The following is a 17977-nucleotide window of genomic DNA, read 5'->3' on the forward strand; positions in this document are numbered from 1 at the left end:
ATTTAAACCTCTGTTTTCTTCCACAGTAAGTCTTTCATGTTAGATTTTAGATTAAAACCTCATCACCATCATCTGTTTAGACAGTCAATCATCTCCATAATCATGCTTTGTACTTCTTAATTGATTGATTAACTTTTTGACTAAATTAATATTCAAATAGAAATGAAAATGTATAATTGATTTAGAGAGTTTTGAATTATTCTGATTGAAAATAACTTGAATGAAAGATTCTCTTGTTATGATGAAGTCCCGTTTCTTTCAGAGAGTTTGACAACAATGGCTCTTCCTGTTTAGATCCGTGTCAAATCTAGCAAACATGGCATCTTTTTTTGAAAATTTGGTTTTAATTTAACAACAAGTATTACCATTTTCTCCCTATTATCTTTGCAAGTTTGTTAGTTGTATCAATTTGAAATTTATTTTTAGAGAAAGTTATATTTTTATCACCACAAAGTCAGATTATCTAAGATTATCAGTATTGTTTTAATGCTTATATTCAATTAAGGATTGAATGTAGATTTTTTGCGTGTTAATTCAAATTGGTAAATGAATGCAAATTTTTCACATGGGTTTACTGTAGCACGTGACAATGAAATGTAAATATATTAACTTAATCTGCAAAGTTTAATTTACTCTACCAACGAACTTGTTAAGATCATAGAACCCTGTCCAATTTCTCAGCCCTGTCAAATTTCTCAGCCCTGTCAAATTTCTCAACCCAGTGTCATTTCAATTTATCTCTAGCCTGAATCAAGTTGTTCTGATGATGTGCAATATAGATAATGTGTCCGCTTCAAGCGGATGCTGATATCACAAACTAGGTAGTTGTTAGTAGTCGTAGTAGTTGGTAGTTGGATTGGTTCAGATTGGAAGACTCTGTGCTGTTCGTATGGTTGTTAAAATGTTGTTCTATTGATGTCCACGGTATTTTATTGACATATTGCCACCGATCTTAAACTCATTGTTTTACCTTAATCCACAGTAAATTAAACTCCATTGTTTTTTTTTTGTCTTGACACATGTGACTACACACCTCTATTGTGTTCACTTCAATTGACATTTGTGTCTGGACTATTCTGACTACCACAGTGACAGGGGAATAGCTCAGTTGATAGGGAGTTGGAATTACCTTTGCCAATTGAGCAGGTGCTGTGGGTTCGAAACCTGTTCAAGATAACACAAAATTCAATGCCATGGCCAATACTTTCACTAACAAATACTACATTGCTTGAATTTGCCTTGATGATTGCAACATTTATATTGTTAACTCGCTTTTACCTGACTGGATATTAGTGACTAGGCCTAAGTCATCTATTGTTGCAAACACTCTGCCAGTGCCTTCTGCTGAAAATAAAATCCAGTGGGCTTAATCTCTATTGTTTTTACAGTACTGGAAGATGACTACTACATGACAACTTCAGTCCTTACCTGGACATTAGTGTCTACATTATGTTTCATTGTTTACATAGGACTGGACGTTAATTGCTACATGACAACTGTTGTCTCTACCTGGACATCACTGTCTACCACACGTGCACTGTCCATCTGTCACGTACTGACCTCTATCTGACCTCTAATTTAAATAATTTATCTTGTTTCAACACCTGATGACCAGGACTTGTCCGTCTGCTTGTCATGCCAATCTGATTTACAATCCCATCAATATTTATAGTCAAATCAAAATTCAAAACATTTCCTGTCAAGTTTCAGTTATCTGGGATAAAAGTTCCAGTTCTTAGCCATTCAAAATCCTTTCTGGGTTTCCTTATATTTTAGTGTCAAATTATGCGCACTATTAGATTAATTGGTGTTTCCAATGAGTTATCATGTATTTTTAATCATATCATTATGTTGCATATTGCATATAATTAAGAGTTTTAACCAATCATAAATGTCCATGTATGTACAGTCTGGTATAAGCATTTTCATTTTCATAAATAAAAATGAGGGAACCCATCTTTAAAGGTGCCAAGGAATAGTTCAATATTACATTATATTTAAATATTTTGGTTTTTATTTTGAAGTCATCTTCATCATAGTTTTCAGTCGTTATTTGAGAATTTCAAAATGAAAGCACTCTAATAGGCTCCAATAAATTATTAAATTAAAAATTCTTATTATTATTTCTAGTTGTCACTTCCTGTGTTGATTTCAGTTTTCAAAATATTCTTATTCTACAAATTTTAAACAGCCGGCCATCTTTTACTGTGGAATTTTCGATGAAATAGAAAGTATGCAAAAGCATACATCAGAAGACTGGAACACTGAGATTGAGTAAAATGTTCGAGAACAATCTCCAGTACGACAAGTTTGGAGGAAAAGGTATTCAGAAAATGAAATATGAAAATATGTGTGACCTTTTATGAAACCACTCCTTATTGTCTCTCGGAAAACAATATTGTATTATTAGCTTAGTGGAGAATTTTGTTACACATTCTGAATTCTTTCTTAGGGAAGGTAAATTTACTTTCAAAATCTTGTAACTTGTTGACCAGCACTTGATAATGTTACAAGTGTTTTTATTGGTCAGTTTGTATACTGATAATTGTTAAATAGGTTATGATTGGATGTCAAGTAGTTGTTATGTCAATATATAACAAGTGTTGTGGTTGGCTAGTAAATGTATGCTGTCAATGTTAGGTGTATTTGTATTGGTTGTCTATAAACAGTATGTTAGAAGTGTTTTGATTGGCCAGTAAGGGTATGCTGTCAATGTAAGCTATGTTTGTATTGGTTGATTGTCTATGGTTAGTGTTTGTGTTGGCTATATTTATTGGTTGACTGTAAACAACGCTTGTCAATATAATAGTTATCAAGTTATGATTTTTGGTTTTTAAGTATCGTAATTTCCTAGTCAAATATTAAAAACTCTCTTGAGTGAAAATAATGCTAATACCAGACCACTGTCATCCCAGATTATAAATCTGAGAGAAATAATCTGATTGGATAAGAAAACTAAATTCAAATTAGATTTTAGAGATTGACCAATGAGAGGATTACTAGAATTTAATAATAATATTCCAGAATAAGAGTGTGATACGCTTGGTCCATGTTACAAATAACAATAAATATGATGTTAAAACGGGGTATGGAGGTGACGAAGAGAGGGGGTTTTAAAGTTTGAAATTCGGCCCATATTGAACAAGAAGATCAAGATTATGTGAAAGATAATCTAAACCAATAAGATTATCCTAATCCCCCCAGCCTAATCTCTAATCCAGGTGATTATATCTCAACTCGTGTATATTATTTTTATCTCTAGAATTTCTGATATTTGAGGAACTGATAAAATCAGAGATTAAATTTACCGTTTCTAATTTCTTGTGATTTTCCCCATATTGATGTTTGTCTTTAATCAGGATTAGGTTATTTTAAGGGATTGTAAAAAGTTTTTCTCCTTTTTTTATGTATATCTGAGACACTGTGAGCATAAATTTACATCATTCTAATTTTCAATCAGACATCTGTGTTTCCTGCTATTCCACTAAAACTAAGTGTTTGATGATGTCACTAAATATGCTTGTATGAGGCCTTTGTGATTTATAATGTCGTCATCATTTAGTTTTAGTGGAATTGCAGGAACCATGTAATGATTTTACCTACATCCTACATTATCAAACAGATGTTAAATAGTTAGAGTTGTCTCCCTTTAGTCTTCAAAAATCAAAATAAACTTTGAAATAAAGGCCATGTATCTGACTTTTACAATAGATGCACTCTCTTTCCAACATTAGTCTCTATTACCCAGTCTTTCATTTCATATTACTATGTTATTTCAGTCTGGATAATAAAGTCTATATGATTGATGGTACAGGATATTGACGATGAAGACTACAATGGGTGATTTAAACTGTCGAAGTTGTCTATCATCTCAGTCTGCCAATTTCTCTATCAGCTTTATACAATATCAATCTTGTCACAATACCGTCTTAAGCCTAAAATGTTTTTGTTTTTTATGTAATATAGGTGATATTGGGAGAGAGATTTGTCTCATGAAATGTATAAATTTTCTTAAAATTCAAATCATGTCAAATTCCTTAAATTACTAATTCTGATCTTTTCCTTATTCTTAAATATTTAACTTAATCTAAAATTAGAAATATTAAAACTAAGTCTAAAAAACAAACATGGTGTTGTTACTCAGAGTTTCACACTATGTAATCTTCAGACAACTGATCTATTTCAGCCTGTATCCCTACTAACTACTAAAGTTTGACAAGTAGAGATCTTCAGACAACAGACCCATTTCAGGATGAAAATGATTTGACTGAGGTAACATTAAAATGATAGATACTTTGGTTTTATATGCTACTTTTTAAATGGAGTTAATGAAGACTGGCAATGCCATGCAGTTTGCAATGAGGAAATTTTGTATGAAATTTGTTTTGACTGACTGCGTGTTAAATGGAGCCTATATTAAGTTGATATTGAATGATGTTATTGAGAGTGAGAACTCAAGCGAGGAGGGTGATCAGGAGGGGCTGACATTAAAGTCACAAGTCACTGATTGTTGGCTGTTTGTCGATAATAAACTTTAAAGAGACTTGGCTGGATTTTTCATGTAAACAAAATATGGGGTTATCCTTGAATGAATTTTCTCAAAAAAAAAAAGTTTTATGGTTTTGCAAACAGCTACAGAACCTTGAATATATGCAACAGGGTTCAATCTGGACATAGGTTGAGATGATACCTTTGGATTTTTAAACTGGGTTTCCACATGTCAGTGATACAGGTAAGAAGGGCTAACATGGAAAAAGCATCTAGTCGTTCGGATGGGACATTAAACCGAGGCCCTGTGTGGTTCTTGTAATTCCACTTAAACTATACATCACCATAGCAACATCACCATGCTGCAATTGATATATAATTCCTTTGCGATAGTGACGTCATGAAAATGCATTGTTTATGTGGAATTGCAAGAACTACAGACATCTGATTGAAAATTGGAATATGCAAATTGATTCTATCAGTGGTATAAGAAAACCTCTTACAATCTCTTTAAGTTAAAAAAAAGATAAAAAATAAAATAAAAGTTGATAAGAGTGTAGTGGACCAGAGAGAAAGAGGTGATGTTTTTAACCGATCTGATATTATTATAATATATACAGTAATTTTACCAAGTCAACCCTCTAGGCTATCAGTAAACTCAGTTTTATAACTTGTTAGACAACTCCTCGGAGATCCTAGTAACAGTATTCCAACTCACAGTTATAAGCATCCAAGGTTTAATACATGAGCTAGGTATTTAAGATGATATTAAGATAACCATGGATTGTATTAGGATTAAGAAATCTAAAAAAGGTAGGAAAGGTTGGATATTCTGAGTTGTTCGTTAGAGGATGCATGCCCTCTCTTCCAAAATACCCGATTGCCACTTTGCATCTTGGTTAGTCAAATCAGAATCATCAGGAGTTTTGATAATTTTTTAGTATTAAGAATTCATTGAGTCTGATATAAAAACTGAATTATTGTTTGCAAATACAAATATAACCTACAACCTACAAACTATATATAATATTATTCCCACATATTTCATGACATCAGGGACAATAATAGCATCAATTTTCACCATTCTAATTTTCAGTCAGACGTCTCTGGTTCCTGTAATTCCACTTAAAGCAATTCACCATCTCAAAACCTTTAAGTTAAATACCTGACCCTCAAGTTTTAGGGCTTGCTCTAATAAATGTTAATAAGGTAGACTAGGTAATATTGACTGAATAACCTACAAGTTTTAGGTGTAAAATCATCAAGTTATAATAATACCTATTGATAAAACATTTTTATAGTTTCAACCTGTTTTTTTCAATGGAGGCCAATGATTTATCCTAATAACATGACTTTATTGGAAAGTATTTTTAATCTGACATAATTTATTTCAATAAGTCCTTAAGGCTGATTTTTTAGAACTATGTACACTTGATCTTATCACAGTTTCCCTCATTTCACACTGCATGTATTGGAAAGTATTTTTAATCTGACTCAATCAATTTCAAAAAATGAAATGAATGGAGTTTTACGTCCTACTTTTTTACTCCTTGTGGGCTAATGAAGAAGGGCAATGCCTTGCAGTGTGCCATGAGGGAAATTTTGCCAGGGCAGTGAAATTGGCCTACTCTTTTTCAATTTCCAACTGTCGAGGAATCTTGAACGTGCACAGCCTGTAGCACACGGGGCCTCAGTTTATTGTCCCGTCCAAAGAATTAGAAGCTTTTTCCATGTCAGCCCCTCCAACCTACAGGAAAAAACCGGGTTGAAAAATCGTACATCCTGGCATGCTACACCCACCCACAGTAATATTATTATAAGGCGGGACTGTACTTTCACGCTGTACTTTCCTGTTTTCTGATTGAACTAAATGTTCTAAGTAGGTAAAAGGGCGTGCTACACCCACCCACAGTAATACTAATATTAACAATATATAGTAATATATAACAGTTTTTGACTGGGTCATGATATTATTAATAACCTCTGTGAAATATTATTAAAAGGGTCTGACAACATGAATAAAACTCTGTCATAGTTTTTGTGATGAAAGAGTCACTCTAAGTGTCTTGACCTGTTCAATATCAGTGCAAATTACAATTTCTTTTCATCTGTATTGAAAGGATTATTGTGAATTGTGGTGAGAAAACGGGTAGCCTATATCTTAATTACATTTTCTGGTGAATGAATATTGTTCGTTTGTAAAGTTAAGTAGTAAAAATAACAACGAATACAGTGTTGTCTTGAGTTTAAGTGACTGGTAGAGGCACAGGGGGAGACAAAAATCTCCAGCTGGTCGTTTTCCACCTTGTTGATAATCACGTGCAGAGCATGCAATTGAAAGGAAAAGGAATCTGATTGGATGATGACGGTCTGTCTCACAGACATTAAAACTATCGGAGACAAATATCAAACTTTGATATTATAAATCATGTCAGGGAAATGATAATCTTGTCGTGGAAGCACGTGCACATGCAAGATTTACTCAAGATTCTAGTCAGGACCAAGATCGCTTGTGTGTCTACACCTTTCTGTGTTAGAGAAAATCTAATTACTGTGAATTATATATAGAAATCAATGCAAAAAAGATATAATGTATGGTTACATTCAAAACAAAATATCAACTTCAAATTTAATAACTTCTGTTTGGTTGCTTGGTGCTGTCACTATTCTGTTATGATGTAATAAAGTATTGTTGACCAGACAAACATCTTGCTCCGTCTGGTTTCTCTAGCCCACAAGTTGCAGAAGAGTAGGACATAAAACTCCATTCATTTCATTTCATTTCCGTCTGGTTTCTCAAGCTGTATCTAATTTTAGAGTTTAAATGTGCACCTGGTCATGCTCAAATATCTCTGCTCCACCTTCGATTGATCGTAGAGTTCATTCACTGTCATAACATTGTTTACTTGTCAAATTTTGTCGTTTAAAATATCTCAAATCTTTTATGTCTGTTTTCTCGTGGTGAGGCTTCAATGAATGAATGATATATCTATTTACCCTGCAGTCATATCGTTCACCTTATACTAAAAAAATAACCATTAAAAAATATACACAATATCTGTAAAAACTTTATTTCTTTGACAAAAACACGACCAATTATTTTTAAAGTTTTCTTGACATAAAAATTATTTCTAAAATATAATTACATAACGTACTTCTGAACCCTAATTAAACTCAGCCTCGTGTTTTTATAATTGAGTAGAAGAAAAACTTTCAATAAAGGTAATGATTAATTCTGAATATTAAATAAATTAAAAATCAATTTGAATAAAGATATAAAATATGATTGAATCGTTCAGTATTTTTATAGTGTGAACTCATTCAAGCGGGGCTTTACGACTCTCCGGCTGCGTGAGAACTTTATTTATCAATAGTTTGACTCTAATTTTAGTTTAAACGATTTTTTAGGGCTGATATGGAGCAGACCCTAGACTCTCAAAAGAACTGTCCAATGAATATTGCTGTTTTCTGTACAGCTTGTTCACCTAGTAGATAATGAAAGAGTTTTGGGGGCCGGCATCAAGTAGACTCTAGGCACCCCCTTACCATTCTGTCTCTTCCCCATCTACTGTTGCCCCACTCCCCCCACCCACTTCTCCCTCAAATTGAGATCTTTTTATTGATTTGAAAGTGTTTGTATAATAAAAGAAACACCTGAATGATCTCTAGTGATGTTTAACTTTCTCTATAGTGGTTGTAAACTTGTGGGTCATATTTTCACTGGGTCGTGACTGCTTGTTATTTTTTATTGAACAAGAATTTATGACTCATTGAATTTTTTTTTCAAAAAATAATTTTTATGGTAAAAGATTAAAAATTAGTGTCAATTAAAATTGTAGATATATTTAAGTGCAGATAACTCATCTAATAACAGATTCTAGATGTAAATTGTTGAAACGTTGTAAGGATTATTATCATAAGATGATATATACTTTTAAAATGACGACAAAATGGCTCAAAAAACTGAAATCAGGCAAAAATCTCAGGACAAGATTCTTTTGAGAATTCAGACCCATTTTGGTTAAATATTTTTAGCTTAATTTTTACTTCAATTTATACTCAACTTTTTATTTCTATATTTACAGCTGTAGGAGATTTAAAGAAATTTTCACGAGTTGATGAACATCACGCTGCTTACCATGGTTACGATTGTCACATGTTTACTGCCGATTCTAGACCACAATGTATTAAAGACCAGTATACCCTAGCAGACGTCACACCAGCGAAAGTTCTGCGAGGAGCTGACGCCTATCGTAAAGATGGTCTATATAGTTCTATATTATTTAAACTGTGGCCTGTGTTCCATAATGAAGCCAAACTCAAATCTCCTGATCTCAGTCTCAATAGAAAGGTATGTGACAATTTTGATTAATAAAAAAATATCTGCATCACGGAAAGAAACTGGAAAATCCAAAAACAACATATTGGCAATATATTGGTAGCAACTAATGAACTTTTTGCTAACCTGAAGGTCCAGAGTTCAATCCTGGAATAGGTAAAGATAATACCTTTAGATTATTCAACCCAGTTTCTACATGTCAGTGCAGGTCGGATGAACAGCGTCAAGTCGTTCAGATGGGACGAGGCCCTGTGTGCTACAGGCTGTGCTCGTTAAAGTTCCCTCAACAGTTGGAAATTGAAATGCTATAGATTTTAGCTATAATTTGCGTTGACAGTTCTTATACTGTAGAATATTATTGTCATTCAGATGGGGACAATAAACTTGTGTTAAAGTTCACTTGATAATTGGAAATCAAGAAAGAGTAGACTAATGCTGCTGTTCTGGCAAATTTCCCCCATTGCACACTGCATTGACTTGCCCATAAAGGTGCAGAAAATTAGGATTTATAACTCCCATTTATTTCATTTCATATTTTGAATGTTTTCTAGATGCCAGTGGTATCTTTCAAGAAAGAGTATAAGAAACTCAAGCTTCGAGATCGACCAAAAACCATCGCCGTAGACAACTTCAATCTGGATGATCAAGAACAAAATGAAGAGGGGGAACTAACTCCTACTAAAACTCCAAGCACTGTTGTCATAGATACCTCAGGTTCCACCTTCCACAGAATGTGTTCATTCCGAGAGTCGTTAAAATTTGAGAAAGGAAGAAAACGCAGACGGACAGTTTCCGGAGCAACAGATCATATTCTTCAAGAGATTCACACGTTTGAAAAAGAGAAGCGAGTTCCTGGTCGAATTCAGCCTCGTTCCTACAGTTTTGACGACCTTGACACAGAAGACGAACCAAAACGAGATGAAATCATGGCTCAATATTTCGATGAAATTGACGCTAAATATGAGGAGCTATTGGAACAAGAAAATCTGAACAAAGAACCAAGATACATGAAATTTCTTCCATGCCGTCGAACAAGATCACTTCCAAGATGCATTAAACCAAAGCATACAACCAATGAAACTCCACGAAATGAGTCGGCAACGACGTCAAGTTTCGCCAGCAACATGAGTTTGAGTCGTAGCGTGACATCCATGGCGTCCAGTAGATTCTCCCGGGCAACAAAACGTTCTAGCATCATCGGAAACAAGATCAAATCCATCGCCCAGAATATCTCTAGTAATATTTCCAGATCTAGACCGAAATCATTGGACCTGGATTCCCTTGAATTTAACGCCCCTGAAGCAGAGTCAAGTACAAAAGCTCAGAGTACCAATAATATATCTAACGCTGCCAGTATGCCTGATGGTGAGTAATATTTACAAGTTGATTCTTACTCACTATAATATATACCTGATCTTCCTTTACACTGTCAGTTTCCAAACCCAGTTGACCAGTAAAATTTTAGTATTGTTTTGCATGAAAAAAGAAAATATTTTATCTTTTTCTTTTGAATCTTTTTTTAAATCTGTTCTGACTGGACACTTAGTAAATACAGTTTCCATATCGATACAAAGAAATATACAAGTTTTTTCAATTGATTAATAATATTGTCTATTGTCTGAGCAAATTAAAAAGTTTTTTGAATTTTTTCGATATTTTTCAAGAGAATGAGAATATCAAATAGTATTTGTGTTGATAAAGATAATATTTTTGTAACTTTACATTGAAAAGGGACTTATTTCTCTCCTCCAAATTTAAACTCAAAAGTCACAAATTTTGGCTGAAAATTGTCCTCTGTAAAAACATGTTTTGAAGACAAAATGTTTGCTTATGTTTATATTTTTATCAACAACCAGTAGTATTTTTAGGCTGATATTCCAATTCTCATAAAAAATAATGGGAAAAATGATAAAAAACTTTTTACTTTGCTCAGACAATAATTAGATTGTTTATGGAGTGAACTTTTCATAAATTTTGTTTAAAAAGGGCAGATAACTCCACAGAGATTAAATACAGCTCTCATACAGAATATCAATTAATGTCTATTTTATTAGGTCAGATTCCATTGTTCATTGTCTCTATTATTCATGGAAAGTCTTATACCTTGACAGTAAAAGCCATCATTCTTGTATCACAGAGTGGACAAATTTGATTGGATCGTATGCCAGTGAATACAGAACCCTGGACAGACGAAGAAATCTTTGCCTTAGTGATTTAAGATTTTTTAAAAGAAGAAAACTGAGCACAGGAAAATAAATATTTATATCAATCAGTTTAAGATAGACTTAACTTGATTGGATTAGCTTTAATCAAATTCTGACAGATTTCATTAAAAACAACTTCTTAAGATTAGTCATTTATATTAAAACACCTTGAACAATATAAACAAAAACAATAGGATTAGGGTGTTATTTTAGTATCAGTTGATAATCTTCAATAATTTCAAACTTTCAAGGCATTTTCAGTGACAATTATTATAACTGCTTGGTGTCAACTATAAAAACAATAATTGATTGGTTTGTTCTGATTAACTGAGCTTAGGTTAAGATTTTCAAACATGAATTAAAAGATATCCCAACTAAATCTTCATTTTCATTATATTTATTAAAACGTATCTGATCAGAAGATATCAGTAAAATGAACGGTATTCTTACTAATTTTTCTACAGGAATATTTACATGTTAGTTGTATCATAGCAACATTAAATATCTTCAGAAATTATAACAGGTCTTTTCTAAAAATCTGCTAGTATCTAAAACACTAGGAATATGATTAACAAGATGTTACAAAACACCTCTATTCGTGTCGTGCCAATTAATTAAAAACTTGAAGTCAAGACAAGATATTTGGATATTTCACAAACTGTTTTCAAACTTCACTGAAAGCTGCCAACTGCATCCAAGACCGATAATAAAACAAAGATTTAATGTTTAATTGAATCATATTTATCACCAGACTTCAGTTTTTTCTTGTTAAAGAAATATAAAATTGAAAGTGATTTGAACAAACTGAATGTTGTTGATGAATGTATTATGCCATATGATTTTATAATTATAGATTCTACTTCCAGACCCGTCTTCATTAGCCAACATGCTGCAGAAAAACAAGACGTAAAACTCCATTCATTTCATTTCTACTTCCAGGAATAATGAGTACCGCCAGTGGATCGGAGAAATCTATAGGACCAGGAACATATTATTACTTCGAGAGTAACACACTGCCAAAGGCACAGGCCAAGAAATATGACTTCCCGTGGGAGAGTTTACCAAAAGACTGGACAACTGCTGTCAAATTGAGGGAAATTTCTAAACGCAGACCAAAAGAAGAACGTCATTCATCTTCAGGTTAGTGGGATTTGATGTCTGAATGTTTTTTAAGTTGAGCAAAGATATCTATTTATATTGTTTATAAGATAGAGAGAAATAGACATAGATAAAGAGGAACAAGTAGCCCTTATATTTAGCGTGGGGTCTGTAAGGGCCGGGCCCCAGCAAAATCTTCTTCAGTTCAGCAGAGATTGATTCATTTACAGTTTCTTTATATAAAATCAAAAAGATATAGATTTTGATACGTTTTTTGCACCTCAAAATTATCAGAAATGAGTACAAAATCTGAGCTTCAGCACCAATTCATTCCTGTCAACAGGGCCGAGCGCTAGATATATGGATATTATCAATATGGTGGTGAAAAAGTGAATTTAATTGATAAGATGAAATTCACACAAAATAAACTTGATATTAGAGTTAGAATATACTTATATCTTACGCTTCTTTCTATTATTTCTTTCTTTTCTATTGACAACTGGTCTGATTCTATTTGGAGTAGAATGAATATTCATTACCTCTATATATACCAGACACATGACATTAAGAAGAAACAACCATATTTTACAATGATAACAACTTAGATTCACAAGGATCCTTTCTATCAGCTGATCCTTGGCCAAAACTCTTGGCTATGATCTTTCCTGGATTATCTATACCCATTTACAGCTGGGTCAACTGGAATTAATGAGTGAAGATTATTAAATCTTATATTTTGAATTCCAGGACATTGGAGTGCCAGCAGCTATAGTAACAGACATTCTGTAGAATCAGGTAAATCCAGTATGCCATCAACGTATTCTGCCTATTCTCTAGGGCGTGATTCAGGACGAGATTCTCCATCATTTTCTGACAACAGGTAAGTTACCTCCCTTTATGTTGTTTATTTTTTATTTTATTGTCATTAATCAAGATAAATTTCTAGAAGGCCTACATGTACTTCTGGATTTTGTCAATGTTCTGATAAACTACTCAATTTAACAACCAGTCCTTCAACGACCTTCCACGTCCACATTTGTGTTTACCATTTTTAACTCCTAAATTATGATTACAAGAACAATTTTAATTAATCATTTCAGAACTGGTACCTCAACATATAAAGAGGGCAATATTTCACGTGATGCTGATACAGAGTCAGAACAATATACAAAACTAGAAACTGACCAATGGTTGAAGAGTTTGGCGCTACGAGCTGCAAGCCGAGAGGATGTGACATCATCAGATGCCACCACATTGAACTCGCTATCCAGACTGACTCGCCAGAATATTCTAGCTTTAGACATGCAGTCACCAGATTTAAAGCAACCAAAATTAGATGATGAATTTTCAGAATTTTCTGTCGACCAAGATGGCTTCTTTACTTCCTTCCATACAGACAGTGGGCTTCGTCATAGCAACGGAAACCTGGCAGGAGAAGATGATCTCTCACCAACCAAAGAAAATTTGAATTTATTTGGAATGGGAAGTTCGAATACTATCGATAGCGTTATCTTTCGTCCGACTTCTGGGCCAGGACAATCTCTGGGGCCAGGAAAAAGAACAGTTTTAAAACGAGTATCTGGGAAGTTACCTCCCCCTACTCCCAGACGGACATGTTCGATAACTAACGTCAGCGTTCCGATCTCTGAATCAACGTTTGAAATCGGTAATGGTAGCCCCGCAGTGAGTGATGGAAGTAATTCAAGTCTGAGTACGTCTGGGAAACAATGTTACGACTCTTCGTTTTCAGAATCTGATCAAGAGACAATATATGCAAGATTAAAATTGAAAACTCAGATTTCTACGTCCTTAGCTTATCCATCATGGTGTTCTGTGTCACCTTCAGACAGCGGTGAGGAAATTCGTGAGTCGCCAAAATCTCAACCAGAGTCGCCAGAAATTCTGGAATTTGACACAATTCCTGAAGAAGAATCGGAAAAAGTGAAATCAAAATGTGCTCATAATCATTCAGGGAACACGTTGCCAAGGACACGAAAATATCTCAGCAAGAAAAATTGGGAAGAGGACACTGGTGACCAATCAAATTCATGGCCACGATCTCAGAAATCTGGTATTTTGAAATCGGAGCAAAGTGATTCATCAAAAATGTCAAAAACTTTGAACTTTGACCCTGTGGTGAATGCCTACGATTCGACCAATAGTGAGAGTTATCAGTTAACCATTCCATTCATGGATGACAATTCAACATCCAATCAGAAACCTTCTACCATTCCCATCAAATATCAACCAACCATTACTGTGACCCCTAAAGGTCGTCAAGATGAAAGTTCAAGGTCAACGTCAGCAGATAGCCGACCTCAGGTCATTCATTATAGAAAAAATATATCCACATCAACTCCAACAAATCACTACGCAGTGAGTAACCTCAAAGGTTTCCCAATTCGTGCTCCGTCAGAAATTTCAGCTAGTTCGTTATCCATCTCATCATTGTGTGAAAATGACGGAGGCTATATGGATATGAGTCAAGGTTTAAAACAACGCTCAAATGACAATTTATCAAGTACCAGCTCCTTAGCGCTGTCAGACATTGACAACAGTATTACATACGTGAGCATGTCTAGCCCTTTCTCGACTCCGACCAATTCAACCTTGACCTTGAATGAAAACGACGGTATGTCAAAAGTCAGTGCTCGTCCAACGGATACTTATCGTGTGTCGTCAGCGTTGATTGCTGCAGCCGCTGGTGTGGAATTAAACAGCAAGGATATAAATAGTAACAGCATCAAATCGGATTCAGGAACGTTAAAACGCGAGAGACGGAATTCTAAACCTAATCTGACGTCTCAACTATCTGCTCCAGTCAGTCCTGCCGTAGTCATCGTTAACAACTCACAAGGTCATCTGCCTCATTCTGAATCCTGGCCTACTACGTCTCATTCATCTACATACACAGGTCAAAGTCAGGATACCTCATTGAATTCATCTCGTTCAGATTCATACCGTGTTGCCATGAGAACTGATGCAAACGAGTTGACCAATCCTCATTCGAAATCAAGAGAAGTTGATCAATCGAGTTTAAAACGTAAATCAACTGGTTCCGTGAAGTCAACCTCATCATCACCAAGGACACCAGCCACTCCAGTGACGCCTGAACCAGACCCTAACGTAATCCGTGCCGATTCATATCGCATCGCAGTCCGTAAAACAAATGGAGTTGTTGCCCCTTTTGATGCCATGGGACGTGCTACATCATATTCTGTTGCCATGAGAGATAGTGTGCCTGGAAACGACAATCCATTAGCCAGAAATTCTACGTCCTCCTTACCAGACGGCAAAAAGGATTCAAGAAGAAGGGGGATAACTGATATAGATCAGTTGAAAGACTACTCAGGAGATCGGAAATTCAGTTTAAAAAGTGCCAGCAATTTATTTGCAACGATCAACAGTTCAAAAAAGAAAATGAACGTAAAATCAGAAATTGAGTCGTTACTTCGACCCACGACTTCACCATCGCCTGAATCAAACCGCTCCTCAAAATCACCCAAATCACCCAAATCACCTAAAGCAGACAAATCTAAAAATAAAGAACATCGTTCCTCGACTTATATTCGTTTCGATCCAATCTTTGAAGACAAAGAAGATTTTTTGAGTTCTCGTGATTCGTTACGTACAAATTCCATGTCATCGTTGAATAAATCTGTGTCTGAAGCTACTGGAAGTCGTCAAAAACTGAACGTTGAAAATGATCCGTTGCTTGGTGCTAAATTGTCTCAACCTCTCCCCGTCCAACGCAGCAGTCGGTCTAGTTTATCAGGACGTAAAGTTGTGGACGATAAAGCCGTAACGTCCATTTTAGACTCAATCAAATCTACGATTAAGTCAATGTCCAATAAGAAAACAGATTCAGAAAGTGAAATGCGATTAGCTACTGATGTTTGAGAGTTTGACGTCTGTTTGTTTGCGTTATAGAATAAGAATTCCTTCCAGGATGGTAATGGTCAACCTCCAAGCGTAGAAGTGAGATTATTGACGTCTGCTAGATGTGTAATAGAAGTAAGATTTCCCTAACAGGATGGAAGTTTGAAAGTGACATTGTTTATGGTAGGTTGTCCCAGGATGAAGATGGAATTTCGGAAGGTCTGTCAGGAATTCTCTAGTGTAGACGTCTGCTGGGCTGTGTTAGGATGGAAGTGTCAATTGAGATGTATCGAAGGTCACTAGAGCGTAGAAGTGAAAGACAGTGAAAGTCTACACTCTCGGAAACAATGTCTCAGGCATCAGAATTTTTCTCATCGTGAAGAGGATTTGAACCCACAGCACCTAATGGCTTAGCAGACGACAACTCGCTAAAGACTGAGCTACTCCACTGATTTCAAAAAGATCATAAAGCAAAATCCAGTCTCCAGACAAAAACATGATTGGTTCTGGTGAAAATGTGTTATTTTGCCTTCTACCTCAGATTTTCATTTTTGACGTTTTTTGAAATTTCGAGTCAAAATAGAATATTAGAGGTATCAAAGGGCAATAACTCCATTTATTCATCTTAAATTTGTATAGATTTGTGGCTGTTTGAATGAGGAGTGTCAGTTTATCAACAGGAGAACAAAGTTTTTAAATTGTTCAATTCAGCATTGCTTCAACTCACCTGGCCCTACCCAACTGCTCTGGCCCCACCTAGTTTCTAAAAGTGCCAGAACCCAAGCGGTCTTTGTCAGTTTCAATGACACGGGCACACGAGGAGACAAAATCTCTAGTCGGTGTTTTCCACCTTGTCAATAATCACGTGTGGAACATGCAATTGAAAGGAAAATGAATCTGATTGGATGATGACGGTCTATAAAACAAAAAGACAATTATACAATAAATCCTGTCAGCGAAACGATAATCTTGTCGTAAAAGCCCGGGCACACGGTAGATTTTATTCAAGATTTGAGTTGGAGACTCTGACCAAGACGCTCGTGTACCCACACCTTAATACTAATGTTCTACCCTCACTGATACTGACCAAGTAGAAATTCATTGACTGGCTATATTATATTATCTGTTGTTTTTGTTTAGTATCCATGATTGTTTATTTGTTTGTTTGTTACTAGAAGATTCACAATCATGTTTTTATTTATTTCTTCTCATCAGACAATTTATATTTTTTAGAGATTTTTTATATTTTATCATTGTACTGTATATTGATTAAGTTTTGTCTGGTTAGTAGAGTAGATATCTCTCTTAGTTAGGAATCTAGTTTCACTTCCAGAACACCTGTTGGCACTCTGTCAAGTTGGTATCTCTTTCAGAGAGTCCACATAGTTAATTATAAGATTTTCAACTCTACAACTCTTTGTAGAATCCACATAGCTAACAATGTTAATTTTGTATTTCTGTTTGTTAACTTGGTATCTCTTTCAGAGAGTCTACATAGTTAGTTATAAGATTTTCAACTCAACAACCCTTTTGTAGAGTCCGCATTGTTGTTAAATTTTGGTTTATTAACTTAACATCTTTTTCTTTCTACATCTTTAATAATGCCCTTTGTTTGTCAACAAAACATCCCTTTCAGAGAGTCCACATCGTTCAAAATGTTAATTTTGTATTCCCATTTGTTAACTTAGCATCTTTTTCTTTCCACATCTTTAATATTGTTCTTTGTTTGTCAACTCAGCATCCCTTTCAAAGAGTATAATAACTATAACAATATTATATACATCCAGAGACAATTCAAACATCCTTTCTTATGGCCCTATATTTGAATAGAAATGTCAAAACGCTAAGGTTCTGTCTAAAACCCTTCATCATTTGGTTTCCTTTTAAAACATAATAAACACAGAACATTCTACTCGTGCTGATTCTATTCTCAGTGGTGGTCTAGGTGTGTCATTTCTTACATTCAGGA

General features: G+C 34.7%; 1 protein-coding gene across 1 annotated transcript; it reads left to right on the plus strand.

Moving 5' to 3' along the window:
* Positions 1–5267: 5267 nt before the first annotated feature.
* On the plus strand, positions 5268–16029 carry LOTGIDRAFT_162919 (hypothetical protein; the record flags this gene model as incomplete). The annotated part of the gene is made up of 6 exons (XM_009058938.1): positions 5268–5301; positions 8574–8839; positions 9379–10192; positions 11971–12171; positions 12877–13009; positions 13230–16029. The coding sequence occupies 6 exons, from the start codon at positions 5268–5270 to the stop codon at positions 16027–16029; spliced, it is 4248 nt and encodes a 1415-aa protein (XP_009057186.1).
* Positions 16030–17977: the final 1948 nt, after the last annotated feature.

The sequence above is a fragment of the Lottia gigantea genome (assembly GCF_000327385.1).
Source record: "Lottia gigantea unplaced genomic scaffold LOTGIsca_36, whole genome shotgun sequence".
Classification (NCBI taxonomy): domain Eukaryota; kingdom Metazoa; phylum Mollusca; class Gastropoda; family Lottiidae; genus Lottia; species Lottia gigantea.